Source organism: Gopherus flavomarginatus, chromosome 7, assembly GCF_025201925.1.
Source record: "Gopherus flavomarginatus isolate rGopFla2 chromosome 7, rGopFla2.mat.asm, whole genome shotgun sequence".
Taxonomy (NCBI): domain Eukaryota; kingdom Metazoa; phylum Chordata; order Testudines; family Testudinidae; genus Gopherus; species Gopherus flavomarginatus.
Genome location: NC_066623.1, coordinates 18,877,386 through 18,903,299, shown reverse-complemented (window position 1 = coordinate 18,903,299; position 25,914 = coordinate 18,877,386). Strand labels below are relative to the sequence as shown.

At 46.8% G+C, this 25,914-nt stretch overlaps 2 protein-coding genes across 7 annotated transcripts in view; one reads left to right on the top strand and one right to left on the bottom strand.

Moving 5' to 3' along the window:
- The window catches only part of DPYSL3 (dihydropyrimidinase like 3), a 196,319-nt gene extending 181,948 nt beyond the window's left edge, over positions 1-14,371 (top strand). For 2 of the 3 annotated variants that reach the window (XM_050962665.1, XM_050962664.1), the window contains exons 7-14: positions 302-370; positions 5,200-5,320; positions 7,236-7,392; positions 9,911-10,052; positions 10,832-11,002; positions 12,202-12,381; positions 13,178-13,340; positions 13,892-14,370. In XM_050962665.1, the coding sequence (XP_050818622.1) occupies positions 302-370; positions 5,200-5,320; positions 7,236-7,392; positions 9,911-10,052; positions 10,832-11,002; positions 12,202-12,381; positions 13,178-13,340; positions 13,892-13,980 (1,092 nt within the window). In that variant the 3' untranslated portion in view covers positions 13,981-14,370. Of the gene's footprint in view, positions 1-301; positions 371-5,199; positions 5,321-7,235; positions 7,393-9,910; positions 10,053-10,831; positions 11,003-12,201; positions 12,382-13,177; positions 13,341-13,891 lie in introns of all 3 variants that reach the window. The other variant, XM_050962663.1, reaches the window with a different exon arrangement.
- Positions 14,372-20,287: 5,916 nt separating this feature from the next.
- STK32A (serine/threonine kinase 32A) overlaps positions 20,288-25,914 on the bottom strand; it is a 92,651-nt gene continuing 87,024 nt past the window's right edge. For all 4 annotated transcript variants that reach the window (XM_050962760.1, XM_050962758.1, XM_050962759.1 and 1 more), the window contains 2 exons: positions 22,883-22,947; positions 20,288-21,743 (listed from right to left, as the gene is read on the bottom strand). In XM_050962760.1, the coding sequence (XP_050818717.1) occupies positions 21,650-21,743; positions 22,883-22,947 (159 nt within the window). In that variant the 3' untranslated portion in view covers positions 20,288-21,649. The remainder of the gene's footprint in view (positions 21,744-22,882; positions 22,948-25,914) is intronic.

Below are 25,914 nucleotides of genomic sequence, written 5' to 3'. Positions count from 1 at the left end.
GAATTGTATTTGTTGTTTTTCACCTGTGCTACAATTATATCAGACCTGTTAATTCTGAATTATCACTTGAAAGGAAGATTCTTACTCTCAACATATGTATTTACCTATCTTCCCCATTGTATTCTCTGTGTGTCGTGGTAGTCTTGTGAACCACCTGCAGCAAATCCACAGAGATCTGCTCTGCTATTTGATAATCTAAATCCTTACGAAATGCTGAGTATGGTGGCATTTGTTTTTTTGACATAACTGTCAGATCAAATTCAGAGTCTCTAAACTTCTCTGTGTCTTTTCATTCTTCTAGGAACAAACCAGGATGCTGGAGATGGGAATAACTGGCCCAGAGGGCCATGTGCTGAGTAGACCAGAGGAGGTAAAAGACAAATGAAAAAAAGATAAAACAGTGCACCATCCTTGTTACACTGAGGCTCTTCCCCCATGAGGTTTCAGCCATACTTAACATATTGGTGTCTAACAGTTCTATTTTATCTATACTGGCAGTTCAGCCATACTCATCATCAGTCCAGGGGAGGGGCCTTTGGTGATAAAACCATGTTCAATAATGATTCAGTTTCCTAGCATAGATAGGAGTCCATGGGTCTTCCTGAAATGCAGTGGCCATAGGAAATCAGTGCTGTCAGGCTGCAGTTAGTGCTACTTCTGATGCGTTTCACATTTGGTAGGTGATTCCAGTGGTGAAAGAAGCCTGAGATCAGAGAATCAGTGCACTGAAAATGAGAGTATCTTTATTGACTCTCATATTGTAAAGGAAAATAGTGCGGACTGTACCTCCAGCTTCTCCCTCATCTGATCTCTACTTAAGGTCTAGAATGTGTTAAAATAAGACACACAAAGCCTCTGGTGGTGGGAATGGGGGATTTCCCGATTCTGAATCGCTGTCAAGACATTTAACTGGATTATGTCTACTCTTTTTATTTGCCCATTATTCTGAGGTCAGTCTAATTTTAGATTATTTTATAAATGTCAGATTGTGGTAGCTGTGTGCTCAGACTGTTTTTAACTTTCTACAACACATGGAAGCAAGAGAGAGAAAATATAACTGAAATCTGCTGCAGTCACAGGGAGGAAAGGGGAGTAGATGTGTACTTCAGACTTAGGTTCAGAAATAAAATAAATCTACTTAAATTAATGGTATACCAACGAGGTTTATATAATATATAGTTTATTCTCTTTGAGATGTGGAACATTAAAATGTCTCCTCCAGAGAAAAAGACCCAATGTTAACTGTACCAGAACAGATCCTCAGCTGGTGTAAATTGACATGGTTGCAGTGACTTCAGTGGAGCCAGGCTGATGTACACCATCTGGGGATCTGGCCCATTATTTGTTTTCAGAAGGCAAATATTGTGGTTTTCATTGTCCAAGGCTGGTTAAGGGTTATGGAATGTTTTGTTCTTGAAGGGTGATTGGCTGGAAAAATGACTCTAAAAATAGCACTGGAAGGGATAACATTCCATCCAGCTGGCTCCAGAGCTCATTGGTTCAGCAAATACACATTCATACTTTTTTTTTCTATTTAATTATTATTTACTATTTGTCCTGTGGCAGGGCCTAAGAGCCCGAGCCCTGAATGATGACCCCATTGTGCTAGGCATTATACAAACACAGAACAAATTGCTGCCTCATCAAACTCAATCTGGGACCTGATAGTCAGTTAGGGTTCTTCCTGCCTCCTCCATCCTTGCCAGGCACAAAGATTCCTCAGTGAGAACATAGAGCGAATGGAAGCAGTAAAGAATCCCCCTGGCTACAAGTAACCCCAGCACAGCTGTACAGGGTGTGCAGCACGAAGGAGTGAACACTCTCTTTTCAAGTGAGATTTGGATCCCTACAGGGAGCAGAGATGTTGGGCAATGAGCTGCCATTTGTACACCATCACTTGAATTACTATAATTACACTTTAAATGGGAGGGAAAGTTTGGCCACTGAATTCTAAATGCTTACATATCTCCCAGTTGTTTGGAGGCAGTTCTCTTCCATTGCCTGTGACCTAACTGCCACTATCAGCTGAAAATCATATTGTTGAACACTTCCTATGCTTTCTATTTCCGCCTCCCAAATCCACAAAGTTTGGAAGCACAGGTACTTGCTCTCCAATGTCCACGTGATATGTGTCTCTCAGGTGCCTCCACTGTTTCAGTGGTACAGAGCCACACGGACAATCTCATCCTTTCTGTCACAGAGCTGTCTGCGTGGGATTACACACTATAACCACCAACGTGGTCTCCTCACCGTGAGTCCAGATGGCACGTGTGGCCTGAACTCACTCAGCATAACCCATCTGGTCCTGAATAGTTGCAGACATATGGCAGATGTGCCACTTTGGTAGCTCTTAGGAATTGAGTGGGGTGGTTAATGCTATAGAACCCTGCAAAAATCAGGAGATTTTGGGGAGAATGAGGGATACAGTTAGAACTGAGTAAGTCATTTAAAAAAAACCCAGTACCAATGAGTATCTGGTATGCCAGGGGTTTAACTGCATGGCTTCCCTTGACCTAAATGGGAACCATGAAGCTAAATATTCCTCTCCTTGCTGCTTTGAAGGTTTAGTTCTCAAGGTCTTTCCCTAGCTGTCTTCATCCTGGGAACAAATGCACGGAAATACTTCATGCATCCAGACCCACTGGGGAAGGGTTGAGTATTCGGCTGAGGCTAGCATAACCAAATGGATGTTCAGAGCACATCCAATCTTCCAGCCAGATGATACAGGAGGAGAAATAGCACCCTTAGTATCATTTTGCAAGATGGAGGGGAAGAGGGAGTAGGTGATGAAGCTGATTGTATACCTAGAAAATATATACGTAGACCAAGTTATACTTGTTTGCAAGCACAGCTCCTCTGTGACAGGGTTTTAGGTATCTCTGCTCTTAGAGCTCCATTTAGCACCTTCAGACATGTTAACATGCAGAAGTACAACCTCATGACCAGCTAGTAAGCATTTGTTAGGCTGGAAATAAAAATAGACACAAGGGTTCTCGGAACAAATTTCCCTTGCTGTCTGACCCATAATACACACTTCAAGTGCTCTAGACCCAAGGCATGTGGCTATGGTCTGTGAAAGCATCCTATGGTTCTGGAACCATTGCTCCTAGGAATAATAACTGGGGGACTCCTTGGAGCTATAATACTAGGCTGAGGGCAAGTAACATTCAACAAAACTTGTATGTTGAAAAGTCAACCTGTGGATGACAAAACATTAGTGTTGTTACTTGTCCTGTGTCATTGCAGTTTTGAAAGGTCAGTCTAGAGTGCGACAAGCTGTGTGTGTGGCATGTTCACCATATTCACTAGTGAGGGGAATGGAGTTGAAATGTAAGGGTGTCATGTCAGTGATCATTTGATACTGCACAGTGAACTGCTCCAAAATGTCATCCCCATGGTTTGCAATATCCAAAGTTAAGAATATTTTGCAATGGCTGAGGTTGACCCATCTCTGCATAAGGACTTACACACACTTAGGATACGTCTTCATTACCACCCGTATCGACGGGTAGCAATCGATTTATCGGGGATCAATATATCGCGTCTCATCTAGACACGATATATCGATCCCTGAATGCGCTCCTGTCGACTCTGGAATCCACCAACGTGAACGGCGGTAGCGGAGTCGACGGGGAGCTGCGGACATTGATCCCGTGCCGTGAGGACAGTAGGTAACTCGATCTAAGATACTTCAGCTACGTTATTCACGTAGCTGAAGTTGCGTATCTTAGATCAATCCCCCTTCCCTAGTGTAGACCAGCCCCTAGAAGCTTGTATACTGTATAATATTTTCTTCCGCACATTTTTCATTCTGTGCCCTCAAGGACCATTTTAGCACCCAGATGAAACATTTTTGTTGAATCCAGTAACCATAAGGACAATAGCATAACGGGTTTGTGTGCATTGCTCAGTTTTCCAGTTGTGGGAGAAATCAGGTTTGCAGAAATGGATGATTCAGCAAGAAGTGCTGGCTGCAGAAGGCAGCCTCTAGTTCCCCAGGGGAATTTGCATTATATGCTTATTGATACCCTGCCTTTTTAAGGTTTGGGGTTTCCTTTTTTGTAAATTTTTTTTTAATACTGAAGCCTTAAGCCAAACCGTTAACCAAGATCTTGGAAGGCTTTTTGGAATGAAGTCAGGCTGAACGGAGGATGATGTAATTCTTCATGCTGAAGTACTGAAAATTCACCCTGTTACAACAGCAAACGAGATATAAAAGTCAAGGGCTGATAATCTTGGAGGCTGAAGTGGCAGAGTAATAGCACAAACCCCCAGTAGCAGAGTAGCAGCACAAACAGACTCGGACAGGGGCAGAACTACCTGGAAAATAACCAGCTGCGAATTGCCCATACAGACAGCCAAGCTTTAATATTAAAATAAATGCATGGTGAAGCCTGTGGTAGCAGCTCAGCCCTGTGGAGAGGGAACTGCACTGGAAGCCAGGAATCATGATCCTGTTGCTGATTTGCTGTGTGACCTTGAGCAAGTCAGGTAGCCCGTCTCTGCTTCAGTTTCCACTTTTGTAAAATGAGGATAATGATGCTTACTCCCTACAGGAATCTCTTTCAGCTATATGGATAAGAAACACCATAATAAGTGCTAAATATTATTAAAGGCTGAGAAGCTAGTGAATTTGGGTGGTGAGCAGCAAAAGATCTGGATCTAGATTATGCGCAAGCTGGGGTTTATGACTCAAAGCTGGGAATCTGATTCTGTAGCACTCAGATTTGTCAAGCTTTTTTTGCAAGATTTCAGTCCCAAATGATCTATCTCATTCTGATCTTGTTATTTATCATTTGCATTGTGGTAGTAGGAGTACGGTTGTGGACCAGGGCCCTGTTGTGTTAGGTGTGGTACAAACACAGAAAAAAAAAGACGGTCAGTATCCCTAAGATCTTACACTTTGAGCATGAGATAAAAGACAGAAGGTGGATACAGAGTGACCAGCTGGGGAGCACAAGGAAACAATGAGACAGAATTGGTCATCTTCATAGGCAGTTGTCCCCATTATATGAAGACCTTGGAATTTCCTCTTGAAACCCAATGGGAGAGGGATGGTCTGATGGTGAGGTTAAGAGAGAGGGCACCCATGACCAGTGAAATGATACAGCATGGTGGGCATCACCACATCGTGGAGTGGTTGGTGACTCCTCCTCCTTGTGTGTTATTTGCAACCTTTGTGTCGCTGCTGTGTTCCAGCTGGAGGCAGAAGCCGTCTTCCGTGCCATCACCATTGCTAGCCAGACCAACTGCCCTCTGTATGTGACCAAAGTGATGAGCAAGAGTGCTGCTGACATCATCTCGCAAGCCAGGAAAAAAGGTGAGTGGCTGCTGTCTCAGATCACCCTCCTTGCCCCCTGTGTGTAGCTGGAACACCTTCTGCAGAGGGCCTCTGTGTCTTTCTGTTTGTTGCTAGCAAGGAGACATGTCCCTTGAGCCATGTCACCCAGCCACTGTGAGGTTTTTCATGACTTGTTAAGTGAGGATATCCTGGAGTCCTCATGCCCCTTATGTGAAACTGAGTTTAGCAGGAAACAATTGGGATAGAAAAAAATTGACTGCATCCCTGCTTACTTACATCCAGCCTGCCCATGTTCTTGAACCAGGCCTCTCACCGTGGTCTCTGTGCACTTAGCTGGGCAGCTGCTTCTGTAGAGTGTGCATATGAGTGAGAGACCAAGTTTGACTCAGAACTTGAAATCCATCATGGGGTTGATCTCTGGCTTGCATGGTTTTCTGGCTAATATGGGGATAGTTTGATGCGTGGCCCTGTGTCCCAGGCCCATCTGGAGCTGACTCTGGTTGCGTGCCAGCTGCTAGCACATCAAGGATGGAGGGTTTGGTTTAAATACCAGAGTTTATCTCTGACCATAAAATGCTCTCTCTGCCAAGCAGAGGCATATCATCCATGTGCAAGTGATTTGCGTTGCTAAAAATATCCCCTGCCTGCCTTTTGATGTGCCGGCGCTTTCAGTGGGTGTCTGTATTGAGGTTTCAGATGTGCCTTTAAGATGTGTGGGGAGCCCCATCTGGCAGGCTGGATGCTCCTGGCAGATAGAGGTGACTCCCTGCACCGCATACGGGTGTATACACACGTGCATTAGTTACCTCACCATTCCCTGGTTTTCCCTAGAGATGTTAAATAAAATATCTGTCAAACCTATTGTCCTTCTGTCCAAGTCCAGCACCCACATCTCACCTTCCTCACCACTGCCTTTGACAGGGAATAGAGAGAGACCCACAGACACATGCACTTGAAAATCTTGGCTCGCTTGAGCCAACCCCTCACGCTAGCAGGCAGATCTCCATGGGTCTGATCTGTCTGGGGCCTTTACACAGGTTTAGAGAGGTTATCAGTGTAATGAAACTGAATCTGTGGAGTGCAGAGGTGGCCAGAGCTTTGATGGTGTTTGGTAAATATTTACCTGTCTGAAATGGGCAGAGAGGGAGGAGTGGGAGCGAGAGAACATGAGGCAGATGAAACTGAACAGACTCTGAGAGGTCTGACCCTTCACCCGGTGTGTCAAGCTGCACTGTGTATATTTGACTAAGGTTGGAAGCTCGCATTGGGAGATCTGTTCTGGACAGAGCACCCTGCTGCCAGCCATTGGGATTCCTGACTCCTGTCAGGTATTTCTAGGGTGCCAATCACTCAGGTAGCCGTGTGGCTGTTGTTCTTGGGGCTAGATCTGAAGGCAACAGGCACAAAGGGAATGCATCTGGCAAGCTGGATTCCTACACTTATGCTGTTACTCGCTGAGTGGTGCCAGTGTGTTCGATACAAATGAGGGGAAAATGCAGCCTCTGCTCCAAAGAGCTGAAAATATGCAGATGAAGTTGGGACTCAGTAATCCTCAGTAGCATGATCTGTGCTGTCTCAGTGGGTGTTCCCGGCATCGCTTGCCTTCTGAGTTCTTTCCTTTCTCCTCACTGACCCCACTGGGATTTCACCCCAGCAACTTGAGACCCCAGGTCCTTGAGTGGCAGGACCGTGATCATGCCTGGAACCTGTGCCACAGGCAAAGACTGGACACTGCTTGTTCTCCCTGCCCTCGTACGTTCCCACTTGGAGTCACATCCAATCTGATCCACGCAAGCCAATATCCTAAATCAAAATAGATAAACCAAGTGATCTGTCCACTGAAGGGCCAATTCCAGAAGCACTGGGGAAATGAGAATGCCCCCATGCTCAGCTAAAACACATACTGAGATCCATCTGTATCTCTTCTCTGCAGGGAATGTGGTGTTTGGTGAGCCTATCACAGCCAGTCTTGGCACGGATGGCACACACTATTGGAGCAAGAATTGGGCTAAAGCTGCTGCATTTGTGACCTCTCCACCTTTGAGTCCAGACCCAACAACCCCCGACTACATCAACTCCTTACTGGCCAGGTGGGTGATTTGCAGGGGGAGAAAACCTCTCTTTTCCCCATAAGAATTGCACTGAAGAAATTGCTGGGGCTGTGCCAGTGCAGTTCCATCTCAGGAACCTGAGACTGTTGTGGATCGGTGTTGTGTAGGGGGACCTTGACTCTGGATGAGTCAGTGACTGAGGGGGCTGTGGACTTAGCAGCGAGGCACAGCAGGAAGAGTGGAAGCACTGGACTATTTGTTGGGTTATAAGCTGCAAAAACCCTGCAAAACCAGGGTTGATATTTGAAATGCCCCAAAGTTCTGGGGTATCTGGATCCAGGGGGTTAACAATTCTAAGAGTAAAAGAGAAAGGCTTACCTTGCGGGATGCAGAATGTACTGCCGGATTCTCCAATTCCTGCCATGTTGAAAATACTGAGCAAATAATAATGATCCAAGTCCCCTTGTTTTTACATGGGCCCTGTTGTGTTCTTTACATGAAGGATGGTGCCAAAATCATCTACTTGGAGGGACTGCTGCTGCTACAACACAGTGCCCACAGACACTGTTCATTTGCTACCCAGATCTGTCCATCATGTAGGAAGTTAAAGGCTTAACCCCAGTGTTTGTACATTTAACTATATACATGGTGGCTGGTCCTTCCTAGCCGGTGGAGGATATTTACCATTCAAAGCAATGGTATTGACTCCTGTGTTAACTGAAGTTAACTTGGACTGGATAAGCATCGGCTGCAGAACAGGAATGAGGTGTGTAGATAGAGGTGTGTGTTGGCACAAAACTGGGTTAACAGGAGACTGCAGGCCAGGATTGAGCTGCAGTGCTAACATTGTGTGGAAGGGCATGTCTGGAATAATGGGGTGCTGCCACAGTTCAGGAGCAGAAGTGGCTACGTTGTGCTGTCTGGGCAGCTCCAAGACTGGGTTAGCAGGATGTGCCCAAGGTCAGCACTGAGGTGCACTGGCAGAGCTGCATTGAGGTCCCAGAAATGAAATAGCTGCAGATCAATATTTAAGGTACATTAGCTGAGTGGGTTGTGGGAAAGTGTGCAGAGTCCATTGCATAGACTTATCAACCCCTTCCTTCACAACAGCACCACATTTACCTGACGCCGACCAAAAGGAGAAAAGTATGAAGAGCTTTGGGACCCACATGTTTCTGTCCCAAACTGCACTGATTTCCTCCTATGTGCAGCCCCTTATATTCTGTAGGATTCTTCAACCAGAGATCAAAGGAAGCTCTTCCCCGATCCCAACTGGTCTCTTTGGCTTGTTTTCTTGTCCTGGTACAAAGCTGATGGCATTTATGAAGCTTGTTTTGTCGTCTGGTTGGATTTCTGTCTGGGCAGTAGGTCAGACATATGGCAGAAATTGTGAAGGGGAGATAGCGATTATCAATGGATTAGAACTGAGGTTCCTACGCCCAGACCAAGGGCACAGGGCTCAGCGTATTTGTGTGTCTGCTTTTCAGATTCACGCCCAGTCCATCTGGAAACCCAGCAATCCCTGTATTTTTCCTCCTTATCATTAGACATAGCTTTGAGGATTGTTTCCTCCCACCTCCTCCCCCACCCCACCAGGATGACTTCATAATTATCTTGCATCCTCTCTGCTCCCTGAATACCCGGCAGCCAGGAAGTTTCCAGAGAACTCAATGTGGTTGCTGGTTCGGTCAGTGGATCTGCTTGCTGCTGCCCTCTGGTGTCTTTACACATGAATATACCAGACTAGAGCACGCAGCTCAGTCCCTGCAAGCTCTTCAGGGGTGCTGTTTAAACAGGCTTAGGGACATGGAATCTAATAATAATGAAGCTTCTCTGAACAGCTGAGATGAAATGGGCTTGAAGCAAGCCCCCTGGCTTGGTTACTTTTGCTGGAGATGGCACATTTACAAGAATGGAGGTGATCTTGGCATGTCCAAGAGGGGGCATTTTTGTGCCTGCTGCCCCAGACTCCAGAGACAAGGGGGTAAGGCCTAGGATGAGGCTGTTTATGGCAGCCAGACAGACTTGGCTCCTCCAGTGAGGTCTGTGCCCCAGTAGGGTGCTGATGATCCACTAAGGGGGTGAGCATCTTTCAGAGGTGCCTCTTTCAGATGTGCCATAAAACTAAGCTCCTGGCCACTTGTGGATATTAAAGGTCCCATGGCACTTTCCCCATGGGATGGGCTACTAACCTCAGTGTCCTGCCCACATTTTGGTTTAATTGCAATGTCTGAGCTCAGTTTTCCATCCTGTCAGTTACAAGCCACCCAGTGTGGCTTCGGCCCTCTGCAGCTGGTGTGCTCGGGCCAAAAGACTCTGCAGTGCCCCAGAGGCTGGTCCATTGAGTGGCTTCGGTTGTGGCTACATAGGAAGATGCAAGGATATCCCCAAAGTAGAAGGGTCATAGGAACAGGAGTTGGGGAAAGGAAACAGACAAAATCAGGGGCTGCTCATTCATAGAGGTCACCCCTGATCCTCCTCTCCATTTAGACTGGAGCAGATCGTGCCTGAGGCCAACAAATGTCTTACATTAACCCTTTTGTCCCCACCCAACCAGTGGCGACCTGCAGCTTTCGGGGAGTGCTCACTGCACATTCAGCACCGCACAGAAGGCGATTGGGAAGGACAACTTCACAGGAATCCCGGAAGGGACCAATGGCATCGAGGAGCGGATGTCCGTCATCTGGGACAAGGCAGTGGTAAGAAACGGATTGGGGTCAGGGGAGGGTAACTCATCCAGGCTCCCCAGAGGAGGGGACATGGTCCTGCGCATGGTGACATCTTTCTCAGTGGCAGGTTTACATAAGCCAAGCAGGCAGGAATGAGAGAGGGAATTGTGTGGGGAGTGGAGCACATTCAGGGTGAGAAGCCAGGACCTGTGAAGCATGCGGCACTGCTGAGAGGTGGTGTGACCTAATGGATACAGCACTGGACTAGGATCAAGGAGAGGGTTCTAGTCCTGTCTTGGTCAGTAGCCTGCTGGCTGACTTTGGTCAAGGCACTGCACCTCAGTTTTCCCCATCTGTAAAATGGAGATAATGCTACTGACCTCTTTTATAAAGGGCTTTGAGAGTGTCTGATAAAAAGCTCTGTATAAGAGCTGAGTATTACTGTCATCTGTGTAAAGGAAACATAGTCAAGGCTTGCTAGACTTCAGGTTTCACCTACCTCGTTTGTTCCCCTTATATCAGTTTTTAAAAGCCAGGTAATTTTTAACGCAGGGATTTTCCTTTCTAAACAAATTCCAGTGGGTGGGTTTTCCCCTTCTGATTCAGTGGCTGACCGTTAGTAAATCCTACCAGCTTTAAAGGGAAGTGGGCATTTTAGTCTGGGCTTGTTACATTTCTGTTCTCACAGCTCTCACAAGGGGCATACTGTTTCCCTGGAAACCATCCTCTCCCTTCCCATGAGATCCTGCTGAGCTGTGGAGCTATGAATGCAACTAGGGTGAAGACCCACCCGTTTTATATCTGAACAGGCCACGGGGAAGATGGACGAAAACCAGTTTGTGGCAGTGACGAGCACCAATGCTGCCAAGATCTTCAACATGTATCCACGGAAAGGGAGAATAGCGGTGGGGTCGGACAGCGACCTGGTCATATGGGATCCTGATGCAGTGAAGATTGTCTCAGCTAAAAGCCACCAGTCGGTAAGTCAGCTCCTGGCCTGGGGAGTGTTGGGAGGTGGTTGGCATAACTGGCAGGCATGATGGGTTAGCTGCTCTGTACTGCCAAGTAGGAGACTTGGATGTAAGAAAGTAACTCAGTCCTGGATTGCAATTAGACCACTCAGGCCCTGGCTCTAGGAGATGGGCTGTGCTTGTCCTGAATGCTGAGTGGCACCACCTCTTGCTCTTTTAGTTCTGAGCCTGAATACAGCATCGAACGCCCCTCTATCCTGACCTGCAATTCCCCTAGTTACTATTCCAGGCCCACATGGCTCTACTTGTGCACCTCTATGCTCACCTGAATAAAAGGGGAAGATGCCAGTTCTGAGCTCTAGTCCTTAGCCACAGTCCCTGTTCGCACCCCCTGCTATTCCAGTCTTTGGCCGTACACAGTGTGGGTGTTGGTTAGTAACAGAGTCTGGATATCATCTCAGTTGTCCAGGCTCTGGTTCAGAACGCCGGGGATCACAGGGATGAAATATCGGGACACGAGGGGGACAGAGCAAAAAAAAAAAAAAAAAGCAGTTTCATGGAGGTGCGCCGCGGGATCACACACAGTGCCCCGGCCGCATGCGCTGACCTCCCCGCGGAGCCTCCCTGCCCACCCGATCACATGTGGCACGTCCCGCCACCGGCGGGGAGCCTGCCCCGCACCTTCCTGGCCGGGCCACTAGAGCACAGCCGAGTGGGAGAGGCACGGGGCTCCCCAGCAGCGACAGGGAAGTTTATTGGTTCAGGGGACCCCAACCAGCTCCTCGCCCCTGTCCGCTGGTCACCCCACCTGGGACAAGTCTAGCCCCCACAGCCTCTCTCCACTGCGTGTCTCCGGTGGTCCACGCCCCTGGGCTGCGCTGTGTGCCCAGGCTGCTGCACAGGGGCGTCTCCTCCCCAGGCCTGGCTTGGGATCCAATGAGGCAGTGCGGGGGCAGGGCTGGGGGCAGGGATTTGGGGAGGGATCCAATGGGGAAAGGAGGCGAACTCGGGGCAGGGGGGCCTGAGAGCCCCTCCGGGCTCCGCCTGTGTGCCGGAGCGGAGGGCAAAATTGTTTGTTTGTCCTGCGTCCCGACCAAACATTGGTCGGGACGCAGGACAAGCAAGCAAATATCGGGACAATCCCGATAAAATCGGGACGTCTGGTCTCCCTAGTTCATGCTCCTTTTTCCCTTCCCCATGTGCTGCAGGCAGCTGAATACAACATCTTTGAAGGAATGGAGTTGCGTGGGGCTCCACTGGTCGTCATATGCCAGGGGAAGATCATGCTGGAGGATGGCAACTTGCATGTGACACAGGGAGCTGGGCGCTTCATTCCCTGCAGTCCTTTCCCAGACTATGTCTACAAGCGCATTAAAGCCAGGAGGAAGGTAAGGAGTTGAGGAGACCCAGAACACAGGAGAATGAGTCCCATAGGTGTGGGAAAACACTGCAGCTGCCTTAGGGGCTTAGCGTGTGCACATGCTGTACTCCCATCATTGTAATGGTACCACCAGTGGAGCTACAAGCCTGAGTTGTCCTCTTCCCCAGTAGTGGACTCTCCTGCTTTGGTCACTGTGCCCCTTGAGTGCTGCCCGGTTAGCGTGTTTCAAACCAGAAATCAATGGGAGCTAGGCACCCGAACACCTTTTGAGGAACTGGGCCCTGGTACCTCATCAAAGGGTGTAGACCTGCATGTTTGGTATATGCCATCAGCAGAGGTAGGATGTTGGGCTGTTTGCACACGTTGCTGTACATGGTGGGAAGGCCAGTCTGGAGAGAACGGAAGCAAGCAAAGGCAACGAGGCTGGGGAGTGGGCAAACACCTTTCTCCCCATCGGGGGGCAGTAATCCACAGTGAAGGATTCGCCTGTTGCGCTGGGCTCAGGGCTTTTTTACAGATGGGAACTGAGGCTAAGGGATTTGCCCCGGTCACACAGGAAGTCTGTGAGGGAGCAGGATTGCGGGCATCTGTGCTGGTGGTCTGGTGCATGGCTAGCCCTGTGAGGTGGGTGAGAGCATTGCAGACAGCAGCAGCGGGCATGGTGGCCATGAATCAGATGAGGGCTGTGGAGGATGGAGGGGCTCCTGGTGCTGTTCAGGAAATCTCGGTTTCCCAGTGCAAGTGTTCTCAGTAACTAAGAGAAGCAGCATCATTGCTTCCCGTGCCCTCTCTCTTGACAACAGATGGCCGAGATGCACGCCGTGCCCAGAGGAATGTATGACGGGCCCGTGTTCGATTTGACAGCCACGCCTAAAGGTGGTACTCCTGCAGGCTCCACCAGGGGATCCCCCACCCGACAGACGCCTCCCGTCAGGAATCTTCATCAGTCTGGATTCAGTCTGTCAGGTGAGCGTGAGCTTTCTCTGCGCTGTAAAGTGCTGCATACCCAGGGACCGAAGAACCCAGTGACACCAGGTCCCAGAGGGCTGGGCACAGGGTGGGACTGGGATTAGATTTTATACAAACAGTTGTGGTGATGACTTGGGGAGAGCTGCCCCTGCCAGTCTGTGGGGCTCACTGCATGGAGGGGCCCTTAAATAGGGTATGACTGGAGCTTGCCCAAGCACCTTTTCCCCTGCAGACTTAAAAGGGGATTAAATGCTGGAGACCTGCTGCTGCCTCCTAGTCCCTCACTCCCTGACAGCGCAGCTCCAGTGGGGAGGCTCCATAGAGAGGTAAGTGCAGCTGCTGGGGCACTGAGGTGCTATTGGACTGAAAGGAGGAACAGGCAAGTAAAGAGGAAACAGGGCAGGTCTCCTAAGAGCAATCTTCCCCCAGTGAGGCGTGTGGGGACCTTCTCAGAGACCACAGGCCTCTTGACTGGTTGGCCTGTGAGCCACAACCCTCTAATTTCCCTTTCTCCCCTCCCTTTGTTTGTGGTCATGTCCTAATTTCAGGTACCCAGGTCGATGAAGGTGTTCGTTCAGCAAGCAAGCGCATTGTAGCGCCCCCCGGAGGCCGCTCCAATATAACCTCCCTGAGTTAAGCACCCAAGCAGGGAAGGAAACACCAATATTCAAGGGGGAAAATGGTACATTGGTATTTAAGAAGGAAAAGCAATTTAAAACCGTTCAGAGCTGAAGAATCAATAAGCCTCAAGCCTTATGTTTCACAAACGCTATTTGCTACCTAGCTTTAAAAATATTGCTTTGGTTTCTGTTTATGCATAGCCTTAATTTTTTTCTTTTTCATTTTTACATGCATGCAAATCTGACAGGTCACTAAGTTAAGAGTCTGTAATGTACGTGTTGAGTGCTTGTGTGATGCCGCATCGTACGGAGGGGGTGGAGAAAGCTGGGATGACCGTGACATGAACGAACTAGCTAAGCAGGTTACTCAGAAGGAATCGGCGTGGGGGTGGGGAGGGTGGGGTGGAAGGGTTGTGGGGAGGGATCGTGGGAGGTGGATAGGGTAAGGTGGGTCTGTGTGTTGTGTCAGTGTTCATCTGTTTCCACTCAATGCTGGTCAGACATGGCTGCCTCCGTCTTGTGTTGTGAGGCCCATCCGAGTCATCTCTGTAACAGCTCTGTTGTATCGCCTCATGTAAGACTTTATTACTTTGTACATTTTATTAAAAAACAGAAAGCAACTGTTCCTTCCAAACAACTCGCTGCACCAGTTTGTTTTTTCTCCACAGCCATAAAAGGGGAAACTCTGTTGGCCCCCGATTCCCATGAGGTGTGTGCGTATGGATTGGGAGGTGAGGGGGTTGTGGAAAAGTCCATGCCAATACTCTAGCGCCTCCTGAGATAACCTTATCCTTGTTTGGTCCTCCCCCTGCTCCCACTTTACTCTCTTAAGACGCAGCATTGATGCTCCTGTCTTCTTTTGAAGACTTTGCCATGCATCCTGCATGACGCGTTAGACACATTTATATGCACTACTGGAAGGCGCTCATTGCAAGTGACCTTAATGCTGCCCCTTTCACAATGGGGAGCCTGAGCCATGACCAGTGCCTCCTGCCGCCCTCTTCAGCAAACAGACACTATTACAAGAAGCTCCTGGATCCTGCTGAACATTACAGGTGGATTGAACAGGAGTCCTTAGGGCACCTTAGAGACTAACACATTTATTTGAGCACAAGCTTTTGTGGGCTACAGCCCACTTCATCAGATGCATAGACTGGAACATATAGTAAGGAGATAAATATACATACAGAACATGAAAAGGTGGAAGTAGCCATATCAACTCTAAGAGGCTAATGAATTAAGATGAGCCATTATCAGCAGAACAAAAACTTTTGTAGTGATAATCAAGATGGCCCATTTCAGACAGGTGTGAGGATACTTAACTTGGGGAAATAGATTCAATCTGTATAATGACTCAGCCATCCCCCAGTCTCTATACAAGCCTAAATTAATGGCATCTAGTTTGCATGTTAATTCAAGTTCAGCAGTTTCTCGCTGGAGTCTGTGCATTGTGTTTTATATTTTCAATACTAACTTGTCCCCACAAGGTGGTGCTGGGATATCAGAAATGAAGAGCTGCAGGTTACTTAGCTCCTCAGCTGCTTTCCTGTATTTGGAAGGGGGCGAGAAATCCAATGGAGAGTGACTCTGAAAAGTGATCGTTTCAGGTTTTTTAAAGATACCATAATGAGATCCATTTCTTGGCAGTCTCAGAGAGGCCAGGAGCCAACTGGATTTGAACACTGAACTATCCTGTCCTGTTTAGAAGTGGCCCCTCCAGAACAGGTTGGTAGTGAGATGTGGGAGAAGCCTGTCTTGCTACTGCCCAAGCCAGGGATAAACAGAGGACTTCAGTCTCTACCTCCAGGGCTGCCAAGCTGACACCTATTGCAAACACTCAAAATGGACTAAGTTAAAACGTTGTGGTGTTTGCCAGCCTGTCTCCACCATCCCACTGCAGAGCTGGGTCAGTTGCAGCAGGTTAGACCTCTCCCACGCCTGGTAACCCTGCAGATACCAATGTTGGGAGAAAGAAGAATCAACTCAACTTGAATACATTTCTAGGCTCAAATTTTCAAAAATGACCACTGACTTCGAGTTCTTTGGTTTTGGGTGCTCAACTTTAAACATCGTGCGCTTGATATTTCAGATGAATGAGCTCCAGCTGGAATCAATGGGAGTTATATATAGATACACAACACTTCTAAAAAGCCAGGCTCTGGCTACCATCTTTCACATTGGGCAACAAGAACTGAGACATTCAAAATCAAGGACTCACTTGGAAAACTTAACTGCTACTGTTTGGGGCAATGAAAATTCCAGTTCCCATTTCTCTCTCATAATAAACTCTGTCATCTTAACTATAAAGAGTCCAGGGAGAATTAAGAACAATGTAGTATTTCCAACCATAAGCATTCCAAAATCATGAACCAGGCCCCCCAAAATTATGAGACTGACTTAATATTTTTTTTTAAAATTGGTTCTTGTTTTATGGTTGCTGAACCTTTTACGTGGCACCTGCTTTATGTTTTCAAGTTTCCTCCACAGCTCTAAGGGCTAGAAATTGTATTTATTTTTAAATGAAAACTGACGGTGTTATGTATTCACATGATTTCAGCAGCTGGGTCTTAAAAAAAAAACTGAGAAATTGGCAACATTGTAAAATATTCAGCTCCCCACAATGTAAGTGACAGTAGCTATTGAAGTGGCTCAGATGTTGAGTCAAAATGTAAAACCTTCAAGGGTTGGTTTGGGGGTTTTTTAGGATGTGTAAAGAAAAATATCACTGAGATTTTCTTAGTACTAACAGAAACTGGGCTCTTCTGGAAGAAAAGGAACAGGTGGATGGCCCAGAGGGATGGACAAATTATCAGTGAAATGATCTCACTCATTCGCCTTGAGGCTCTGCAGCTGTTCACATAGTTGTACTTTTTGGAGACCATGTATAAAAGTTGTCTTCATTTGGCTGATAGTTGCGAATGTGCCAGCATCCACGGGGCTGAAGAAATAGCAAGTTACCTTTAATGTGTGCTTGTCTGTCCCTTGCATCTAAAGTGAATTAGATGCTATATCAAATTACGTGTTGGGTGAGCTTTCAACACTAAATTCAAGCTGCAATTAGATTTTTCAGCTCGTGAGAGCTGCCTGGTTTTGTTAACATCCACACAGGGTGCACAGTGCTTCCGGGTCGCTGTCTGCAGATCCCTCTGCTGATCTTTTCATTGGTCAACAGAAAGCCTGCAGGCCAGTTTGAGGAGTGGGAGTCAGCTAGCTGATTAGGATGTGTAGATGGGTAAGATGAATCCCAACCCTCTCAGTGCAAAATCCAGGAGCCTCATCTAGAATGAGGGTAGAAGCAGTAGTTCTAAAAGGCTGACAGAGACCTCAGCAATCCACCTACTGTATCTACAACATGTATTTCAGACTCCACACTGGCTCCCCTTCACATGCCTTCCTTATCCTGGACAAAGGCCACTGGGGTGGGGCCTGAGGAACTCTGAGATCCTCCCTTACTTCTGAAAGGATGACCTGCCCTCAGCAGAAACAATGGAACTAATATGAGGAGAGCGATGCTTTCTTGAGATTGGGCCACTGAAACTTGGAATGGTCACGAGCAAAGTCGCCATGAAATGTGAAACATGCCTACGGGTCAAAGGCTTTCTGGAATTTTATAATACATTACAGAAGGGGGAAAAAACTCCTTCCACTTCATGTCTTGGAATCAGTGGGTGAGGGGAAGTTCTTGTTGGTATTTGGTATGGTGCTCAAACACTGCTGTATTACAGGTGGTAAAAATATCTAGACAGCTGATACTATGTGCTGAGGGCAGAAATCATTCATGACAGACTAATTTACTCAAAACCCCACCAGAGATTGCAGGAACACTGGGATTATGATTTAATTATTTAGCATCATCAATGTGCATGGCCCATTGCAAAACAAAGCCACTCCTTTCTGGTGCCAGAGCAGTGACCAGCAATACAGTATTAGCTCTGGTTGGGGCTAACACCTGTAGTGAAAGAGATGAATGCAGCCAATTGTGTGAGAACCAAGCATTCCTTTCAGCAATGAGATCAAACTCAAGCTGATCCCACTGTCAGGGATAAAAAGTGGGCAGCTGGGTTGAGAGAGACATTTATTCCTATCACTCAGGTTGCATGGGGCTTTTGGCAGCTGTGGGCTGAATCAGTGAATGCTTGTTCTGCCCAAAAGTCCTTGGAGTACTCGGCTATGGGGCATTTAGAACGTTCTCCTTTGTTAGGAGACTCCCACTGTCAAAGAACAGATCTGACAAAACACTGGGGGTGGGCGTAAGCACAAACTGACCTGTGTTTGGTAGTAAGGTGAGACAGTGCGTCTGTAGCAAGAAGGCTCAGAATACCAGGGTGCTACATAAAACAAGCAGCTAGGTGTACTAGCATTCGAGTCCTAGCTCTCAAACGGTCTTCCTGTGGCATTTCAACTAGGTCCTTATATGGGCACCCCTCTGAGGTAGGTGTATCCCTGTTTTACAAATGACTAACCGATCCACTGAGAAATGAAGCAGTTTGGGCTAGGTCTCACTGGAAGTTTGGGAATTGAATCAAGCTCCTGAAGCCCCAGCCAATTTCTGTAAGCAAAAGGTCAGCACTGCACACCATACTTTGCTTCAGTTTCCCTATCTGTAAAAGGGTGTCAGGACCTCTGTGATGGGGTGTTGTAAGGATTCATTACTTAGTGCTTACCTTAAAGTACTAGTACTGAGATTGCTCAGAGCAACGGACTGGGAGCCAAGACTGTTGTGAGTTTTAATTGCTCTGAGCAATCTCAGTATTAGTACTTTAAGGTAAGGACTAAGTAATGAATCCACATTCAACCATTAATAATTCACTGTGGTTGGGGGAGGGCACTTGATCCCCCTGTAATTCCATCAGTCAATCCAAATTGGGTCAAAGGAAGGACTTGATTGAAAACCCAATGCTGTGTCTGAGCATGTTATTGGGTAGGATGTCTGTGAGGGATAGGTGTCTGTTGATGCCATCCAACCATTGTGTTTTAGGTTTTCTGGGGGTCTTCTCCATCCTGCTTTCATTGGGTCAATGCTAAAGATGATTCCACGAGGAAGGGGATAAGGCATTTGGACAAGGTGACCATACCACCTCAGAGAGAGCATTGGGTGACCATATGAGAGAGTGGAAGCTGCTTAGCTATGAAACAGCTAGCTTCATTTGACTTCAATTCATACCATTGGCTGTTTTCAATCATTCGGCGATGATACATTTTGAATGGTATCCAACTTCTTGTGAAGGAAAGAGGGCCATGGCTAGTGCACAGTGGGGTGGGCTTCTCTTAGAATCTCATATCGGAAGGATCTAGTGGGAATGGCCCCACCCTCACAGTGGGGTATTTTTGAGTTTGCTTTATTTCCTCCTATTTCATAAATCTAGTGTCTGCTAAAAGCAGTGATGTGCTCAAGCCTCAGCATTCAGATCAGTGTTTCATTCCTCCCCCTAAAGTTCCCCTGTTACAAAGATGGGGACTAACTTCAGGCTACAGTGCTGCATTCAGATGCCAAGCACATCCACAGTTCAGAGACATTCAGATCTGGAGTTTGGGTTTGGAGGTCCAACCTCAGAAAGAGATTGTGCACTGGTGCCATAACTGCTGCTACTTCTAGTGCTGCATACACAGATCACTCTCCCTAGGGCCCAGCAGCCCCCCGCCCCCCAAGCCAGTTGCTACTATGGGAGAGCTGTGCATGAAAGGTATCTGACAAAGTAGTCTATTCACAGAGCCATCCTGCAGCCTCAGTGAGCTCCTGGCTTCTAATCCTTTGCTGATCCTCAAAGCAAAGCAGAGCTGAATCACTGCCACCTACCTGGGACTGTTTTATTTCAAGAGACTAACGTTTTCTATTCGCTCACTCTGTTGACAGCTATGTCAACTCAGCTTCAAGCATGCTCACAGGGCCTGGAGAGAGGCCTCTGAGCACTCCTTGGAGCAACTGCTTGCTAATGCATAAGGATAAACTGCATCCTCCAAAACCAAACAACATAGCCATTGTTTAATCAACAGAATATGGCTTACTCATAATACTAATAAATTGCTTGCATCTGTAAGAAGGCATCCATCCTGCCCCAGGTGGTCTAAACATGGAAAGCAAGGATGGCTCTTTCCCCGAGTTTTCTGAATGTATCAGCGAATGGAACCAAGGCCTACTTCAAGGTTGCAGTGTGCAGATGCTGTTCTCGGAAGAATTTTTAAAACAGCTTCGCAAAGGAGAAAAGCACATTTAAAATAAAAGTCAAGGAGATTCCACTGTTCTGAGCCAACTGGGAAATTCACACTTTGGCTTGAAATACAAGTGACCTCAGAAACAAGACTGGCTTTTGATTGTCTGGGAAGGAGTCTTATACCTTGTTTTTATTCAGACAGGGAGAGAAAGGAAGTCACGGGGATACAAAGAACAGCTTTGGGCAGATGGGAGACAGTTTAACACAGTGAAAGTAAGACAGAAGCAAAACAAGAAGGTGAGAACTCAGGGTCCTAATGCTTTACAAAGATAGCATTCACAGCATTACTATAAACCAGGTGCTTTGGCCAGTCTCAGCCTTGGTGTAAGCTGGTGCAGTTACCACTGGGTATTGTGGCTGCTTAGACCAGGGCTGAATTTGGTCCATAATGTTCATGTCTAACACCTTAGTGAAAGGGACATTGAGACTACAAAGTTGATGTTCTATCACACTTAAAGATGCATAACCAAAATTTACCTCTGGTATAACGGGCCACAACCCCATTGGACTCAACGGAGTTTCATCTGCTTATGTCAGTGGTGAACTTAGTCTGTAGTATGTGCTAGTGAAGCATCCACCCTAGCATGTTATCCAGCAATACAGAGCTACTACCTCTTCTGACCCAAACAAGTAGGTTTCCCTACCAGTCACCACTGTTCTCATGTTCTTAGCCATTGCTGAGCCAGCCCTACCCAGTAGCATAAGGTCAGGGAAGCTAGGGAATTTCATCACTCAGAGACTGCAAAACAAACATAAGAAACCATTATTGCCTTTTCCCCATATTGAGGAACTAGATCATTTCCCTACCACAGATTAAAGAAATATTAGAAAGAGACCCTGCTGGAAACAAAGATCCTGTCTTCTGCCCGGCAGCTGAGAGCAGCCCCTTCTGCTTCTAACAATTAGAGATGAGTCTAAGCTATGAGGTTCATGTCAAAATCTACACTTCCAAAGAGTTTAGGTCTGTGATTCTGCTGCCGGCTCATCTCTAATATTCATTCTATGTGACAGACCTAATTATGCATTAAATACCCTTCTGTTGCTTTCCACTGGCAATCAACTGATCCCTAGCCCAGATTTACACTAGGCAATACCCAAATGTTGTGCCAGCAGGCATCCTGCCCCACAAGGATAAGCTCCTCCTTCCTGCACTAAGGGTCTCTTCTGAAAAAGAGACCACATCTTTTGGTCGAATTCCTGCAACCATGTCTGGCAGAGGAGGATCTGACTCTTGTTTATTTTGGCAGGTTATTTGCAGGGGCAGTCCTAAAGACCTCTCCCTGGCCCCCTGTATCCACCTGACTTAAGGTAGAGGGAGGAAAAGAAAGGTGCATAAATTTATGGCTTAGATGCCCTGTGCTGGGGTATGTGCGTTGTCCTTTTATCAGTGGATAATTCTATTCACCAAGCTTCATGAATGTGTAGGTGTGCAACGAACCCTTGGAGAACACACCAGGGCAGAGGCTAAGTGAGCTCAAAGGTTGTTGTTCTGGCTGTCTTCTTCTTCTGGGTCTTTGGTTTGTGCCAGTGTTATATTCTCTTGGATTTCATTGTGGTGTCTCCTCATCCTTAAATTAAATAAATAAATAAATGCAGAGTGAAAACCCCAGGGAGAAAGCCAGCATGAGGCAGCTATGCCTGTTTCACCGCCAGCTCGGTGTGTATTTTATCAGTCAATTCTTAACCCATACACAAGCTTGATTTCAGCAGATTTCTCTAGTGAGTGCTACAGCATTTCAGCTAACTACATTATCTCTGCTAGCACAGTGCAACAGCCATGCTTGCTGAGCCCTTGTCTTGAGCACACCCTTATGAGCACTCTTCCCCACCTATTTTCTGAGTACACCCTAACATATTCTCTCCCCTGTTCCTGGATGGGCCAAGTCTGGCAATTTCACAGTTAGCGCTCTCTTCATCCCCCCAAAAGGAGGCTCTACTTCAGGGGGATAATTACAAACTTTGGGCCCACTCCAGCAATCCCTGCTCACATGAACAATACTTACTTACAGAAGTAGACTCTGATTTCCATGGGTTCTACCTGTATGAGCAAGTGTTACAGGCGTGTACTCTTAAAATCATATGAATTTGCATGGAATATCATAGGATTGGTATGTTAATTTCATCTAATGTTCAGTGCGCTTCAATGGAATTTATTCCAACTTCACTTCTTGTTCACTTAAAATATACTAACTAGGCTCTAGATTCAGCTCTGGAGCAGATGAGTGGTTCTGAGTGTTTTGAGGCAGTCTCCACTCGGGTTTATGAAGCTGGAGCACACTTCTGGGTATTTGGTTTTCTTTTATTGAATTACTGGTTCTCTCCTCCTCAGCCTGTCCCCTGTTTGGAGATGTTTGTATGATTCAACATAAATGGCTGCAGAATAAATTCCATTAAAAACATCAGGGAACATCCCATGCAATCAAGGACAATTCATTAGGAATTTAAGGCAGTATGGGTTCCAGTTCAGTACTGTGGGCCTTACCCTTTATCTCTTGAGTAAAAATGCCACTCTGTTCCCCTTCAGATCCTGGATTAAACAACATTCACTAACATCTGCTCCTCTCCACTGCTATTTCAACTGTTTTTTAAAAATTATAATAGACCCCTATAGAGGTTTGGGCAGATGGAGAGCTAGTCGGGCTGATAGTCTTACCAACACACTGAAAATCCTGCCAGAGTGGTCCACTTCTCCTAAATCACTACTTACTTTTCTCTGTTGAAAACAATGAAGTCCCTTTGCAGTGACTCCAGGTGCTTCTGAAGACGGCAGCCCTTCCATGTTGAAATAGGAAAAAAAACAGAGGCAAGGACAGTTAGAGTTCACAACTGACACAGGACAGTATCTGAGGTGTTCCCATCCATTAGGCATAAATGGGTTTACCCTTACAAGTAGAAGAATGGCAGTCAGGGCAAAGTATTATATTCAACAGTGCTTCTTCCATCACAGAAGGTCTCCAATTTTGAGAAAGGATTCATAGAAGAGCTCAGTTTACCACAGCTATACAAAGCATGGGATGTGACCCAGAAGTTTTAGCACCACATACGAGTGAGAGCAGCACCCATGTGGATGCAGGGTATTACAACTTGAGAATTATTGTGCAGGCTGCCTCTTCTCACTCGTGCTAGGCAAATATAAAAGAAGTTAGTTAAGTGTAAATTGCTTGAGTTAATGCTGTGGTAAACCCAAAGTGCCTTACAGAATGTATAGCGGGATCCCTCCATCCATTCCTGAAATACCTCCCACACACTTTTAGGGAAGGGAAATAAGATGCATGATTGAACCGCACAAGCGAAACCACACAACTGCTTTGGCCAGGAAGTTGGGAAGAATTATTTCAGCAGGTGATTTTACAGGAGGCATTTGAAGTTGCAAAAGATTAAATCCCCGAACTAGAATTTCCCGAAGTCTCAAATGTGCCATTGGTATCTTTCATAATGATAAGCGACCGAGGCCTCCATTTTACCTCTCATCTGAAAGAGAGAATTTGCGGAGTGGGAGCTGAAAATGTATAGAAAGCCCTACCTTATTCTCTCTCCTCTTTCATTAGATAAAGAGAGATGGAAGGAGGAGCAGTCTTGCGTCTAAAGCACAGAATTAGGGGGTTTGCATTATTGTGATTGCCATTTAATCACAGGGCATTAGGCACCTTACAAAATACACAGAGACATTTTTCCCTGCCCTGAAGTGCTGACAGCTTAAGGGTAGGCAGGGCACAACATGTGAGAGCTACAAGCAGCAGGTGAGGGACAAGGAGCAATGGAAATAGATTCATGCAGTTAGTTATGTGCAGGCCTTGTTTCAAAATAGTTCTGTTCCTAGCTCTGGCTTGTGGTTTCCCCATCTGTAAAGTGGGGAGAATGATACCCACTCCCCAGGTGTGCTGGGAGGTTTCATTAATGCGATCCAGTGCTTTCAGCACCTAGGATGGATGGCAAAGCGTTAGTATGGAAAGCCAGATCTCCTGCTGTGGCCAGGTGACAAGAGTTCTGTCGAGAGCCTGCCTCATTTGGGCTCAGTGAAGCTTGATGGAAGAGGTGGGCAAGCCTCAGTCCAGGATCAGTGTCACACCTACTCCAGTCTATCACTGTCTATCAGCAGCCACACACAGACTACAAACAACAAAGGGGGGGAAAAATCTGCCTGAAGGCAAATAAAACATTCATGAGCCCTAACTCTGACTGGCAAGATCGGTTCTGATAGCTCTGGAGTTTGGCTGCTGCATTCACCTCAGAGACAGTGTTTCACTAGGTCACCTGACACCACCTGCATTCCAGTCACCGGCGCAGGGTAAAAGGAAATAAGTGACAAATGCCTTCTTTGAACCATTTGTACAAGTCAGACACTGAAACGATTCCTTAAAGAGACACAGCTCCAGCACTCCCTGAAGCCGTGAGCAACAGTGCACCTCTCCTTGCTATGTATGACACAGGCTCCAGTTTAATACAACCCCAAGAATTCAGAACTTTGCGTTTCACTTTTAATTTCCTCTGAGCATTATGCTCAGCTGTTGCTTCCTTCATACAGCTGCAGTCCTCAGAGCCATCATTCACATACACAAAGTGGTAGTGATTTGAACAGTAGAGATATCTCGGGTTTTGTCACTGCCTGCTGAGAACGAACTTAACCCTGAGGGTCTCCCTGAGAAAACTAGTCTCAGTAAACTCCTGACCTAAATGCACAAAGAAAACCAGTAAGCAGACATAAAATGCCCTGGAAAATCCTATAGCCATGGTCTACATCAGGGGTGAAAGTAAGGCAATACAGGCCGGTACAGCGTACTGGAAAAATATGGCTGCCAGTACAGGCCCGTACCACTGACTTTTGCCTTTTGTCCCCCCCCGCAGCCTGGGTGGAGGAGGGGCAAAAAGGAGCAGCTGCTCCGGGGCGGGTGACTTAAAAGGGCATGGGGCTCCGGGCCCTTTAATTCATGGCTGGAGCCCCAGGGAGCGTGAGCCAGGCAGTGCAGATGGACTGGCTGGGGAACGCTGACCCCCACCTCCGCCCCCTCTGCCCACCCATTCTGGGGGGAGAGAAGGAGAGAGGGGAGAGCCAGCCCTGTACCAGTAAGAGCTCAATTTTATTTTCACCCCGAGCTACATGGAGAATATTGTAACATTTACCTCACACACAAGGGTTTCAACTACTATAAACTAAATTTATTTAAAGATGCTTCTGAGAGAACTGCCCAGACAGTACATTCCTTCTCAACCTCTGATCTCAAAGAGTCCTACCATCAAAAAGGAACAGGAGCCAAGAAGATGATCGCTGCAGACCCTTTCACCTCACACCTTCTACCTTTCAAGGTACTAAAAGAATGAGGCTACAGCAAGGGAAAGTGTGCACAGGGGAACCTATACCTTTAAAAGGAGGAAACCAGTAGCGGGTACGGAGGGAGGAAAGAAAGGCCTTTTATAGCAGGGAGGTGATATGCAGGCAAAGAGAGGAGAAGCAGACAGAGAGTCCTGAGAGCAAAGAGAGATGGGTGCCAGAGATGGGAAGGGTGCAGTGAAGACCAAAGCATGACCTACTATCAAATCCAGGGAGACCACTGATGTTTAATGACATGGGTTGTCCGTCAGTCAAACCAGCCTCCTTAGAAAACACTGTTTTATTTTGTTTCTTGAGAAATTTTACTTAAAAAACAACATGTTGTTGGAATAAACTTTCCAAATTCCTAGGTTTTTCACAAAACACAACACATTCTACAGGGTTCTGCTGCCTCTTGGCTGCACTCAACC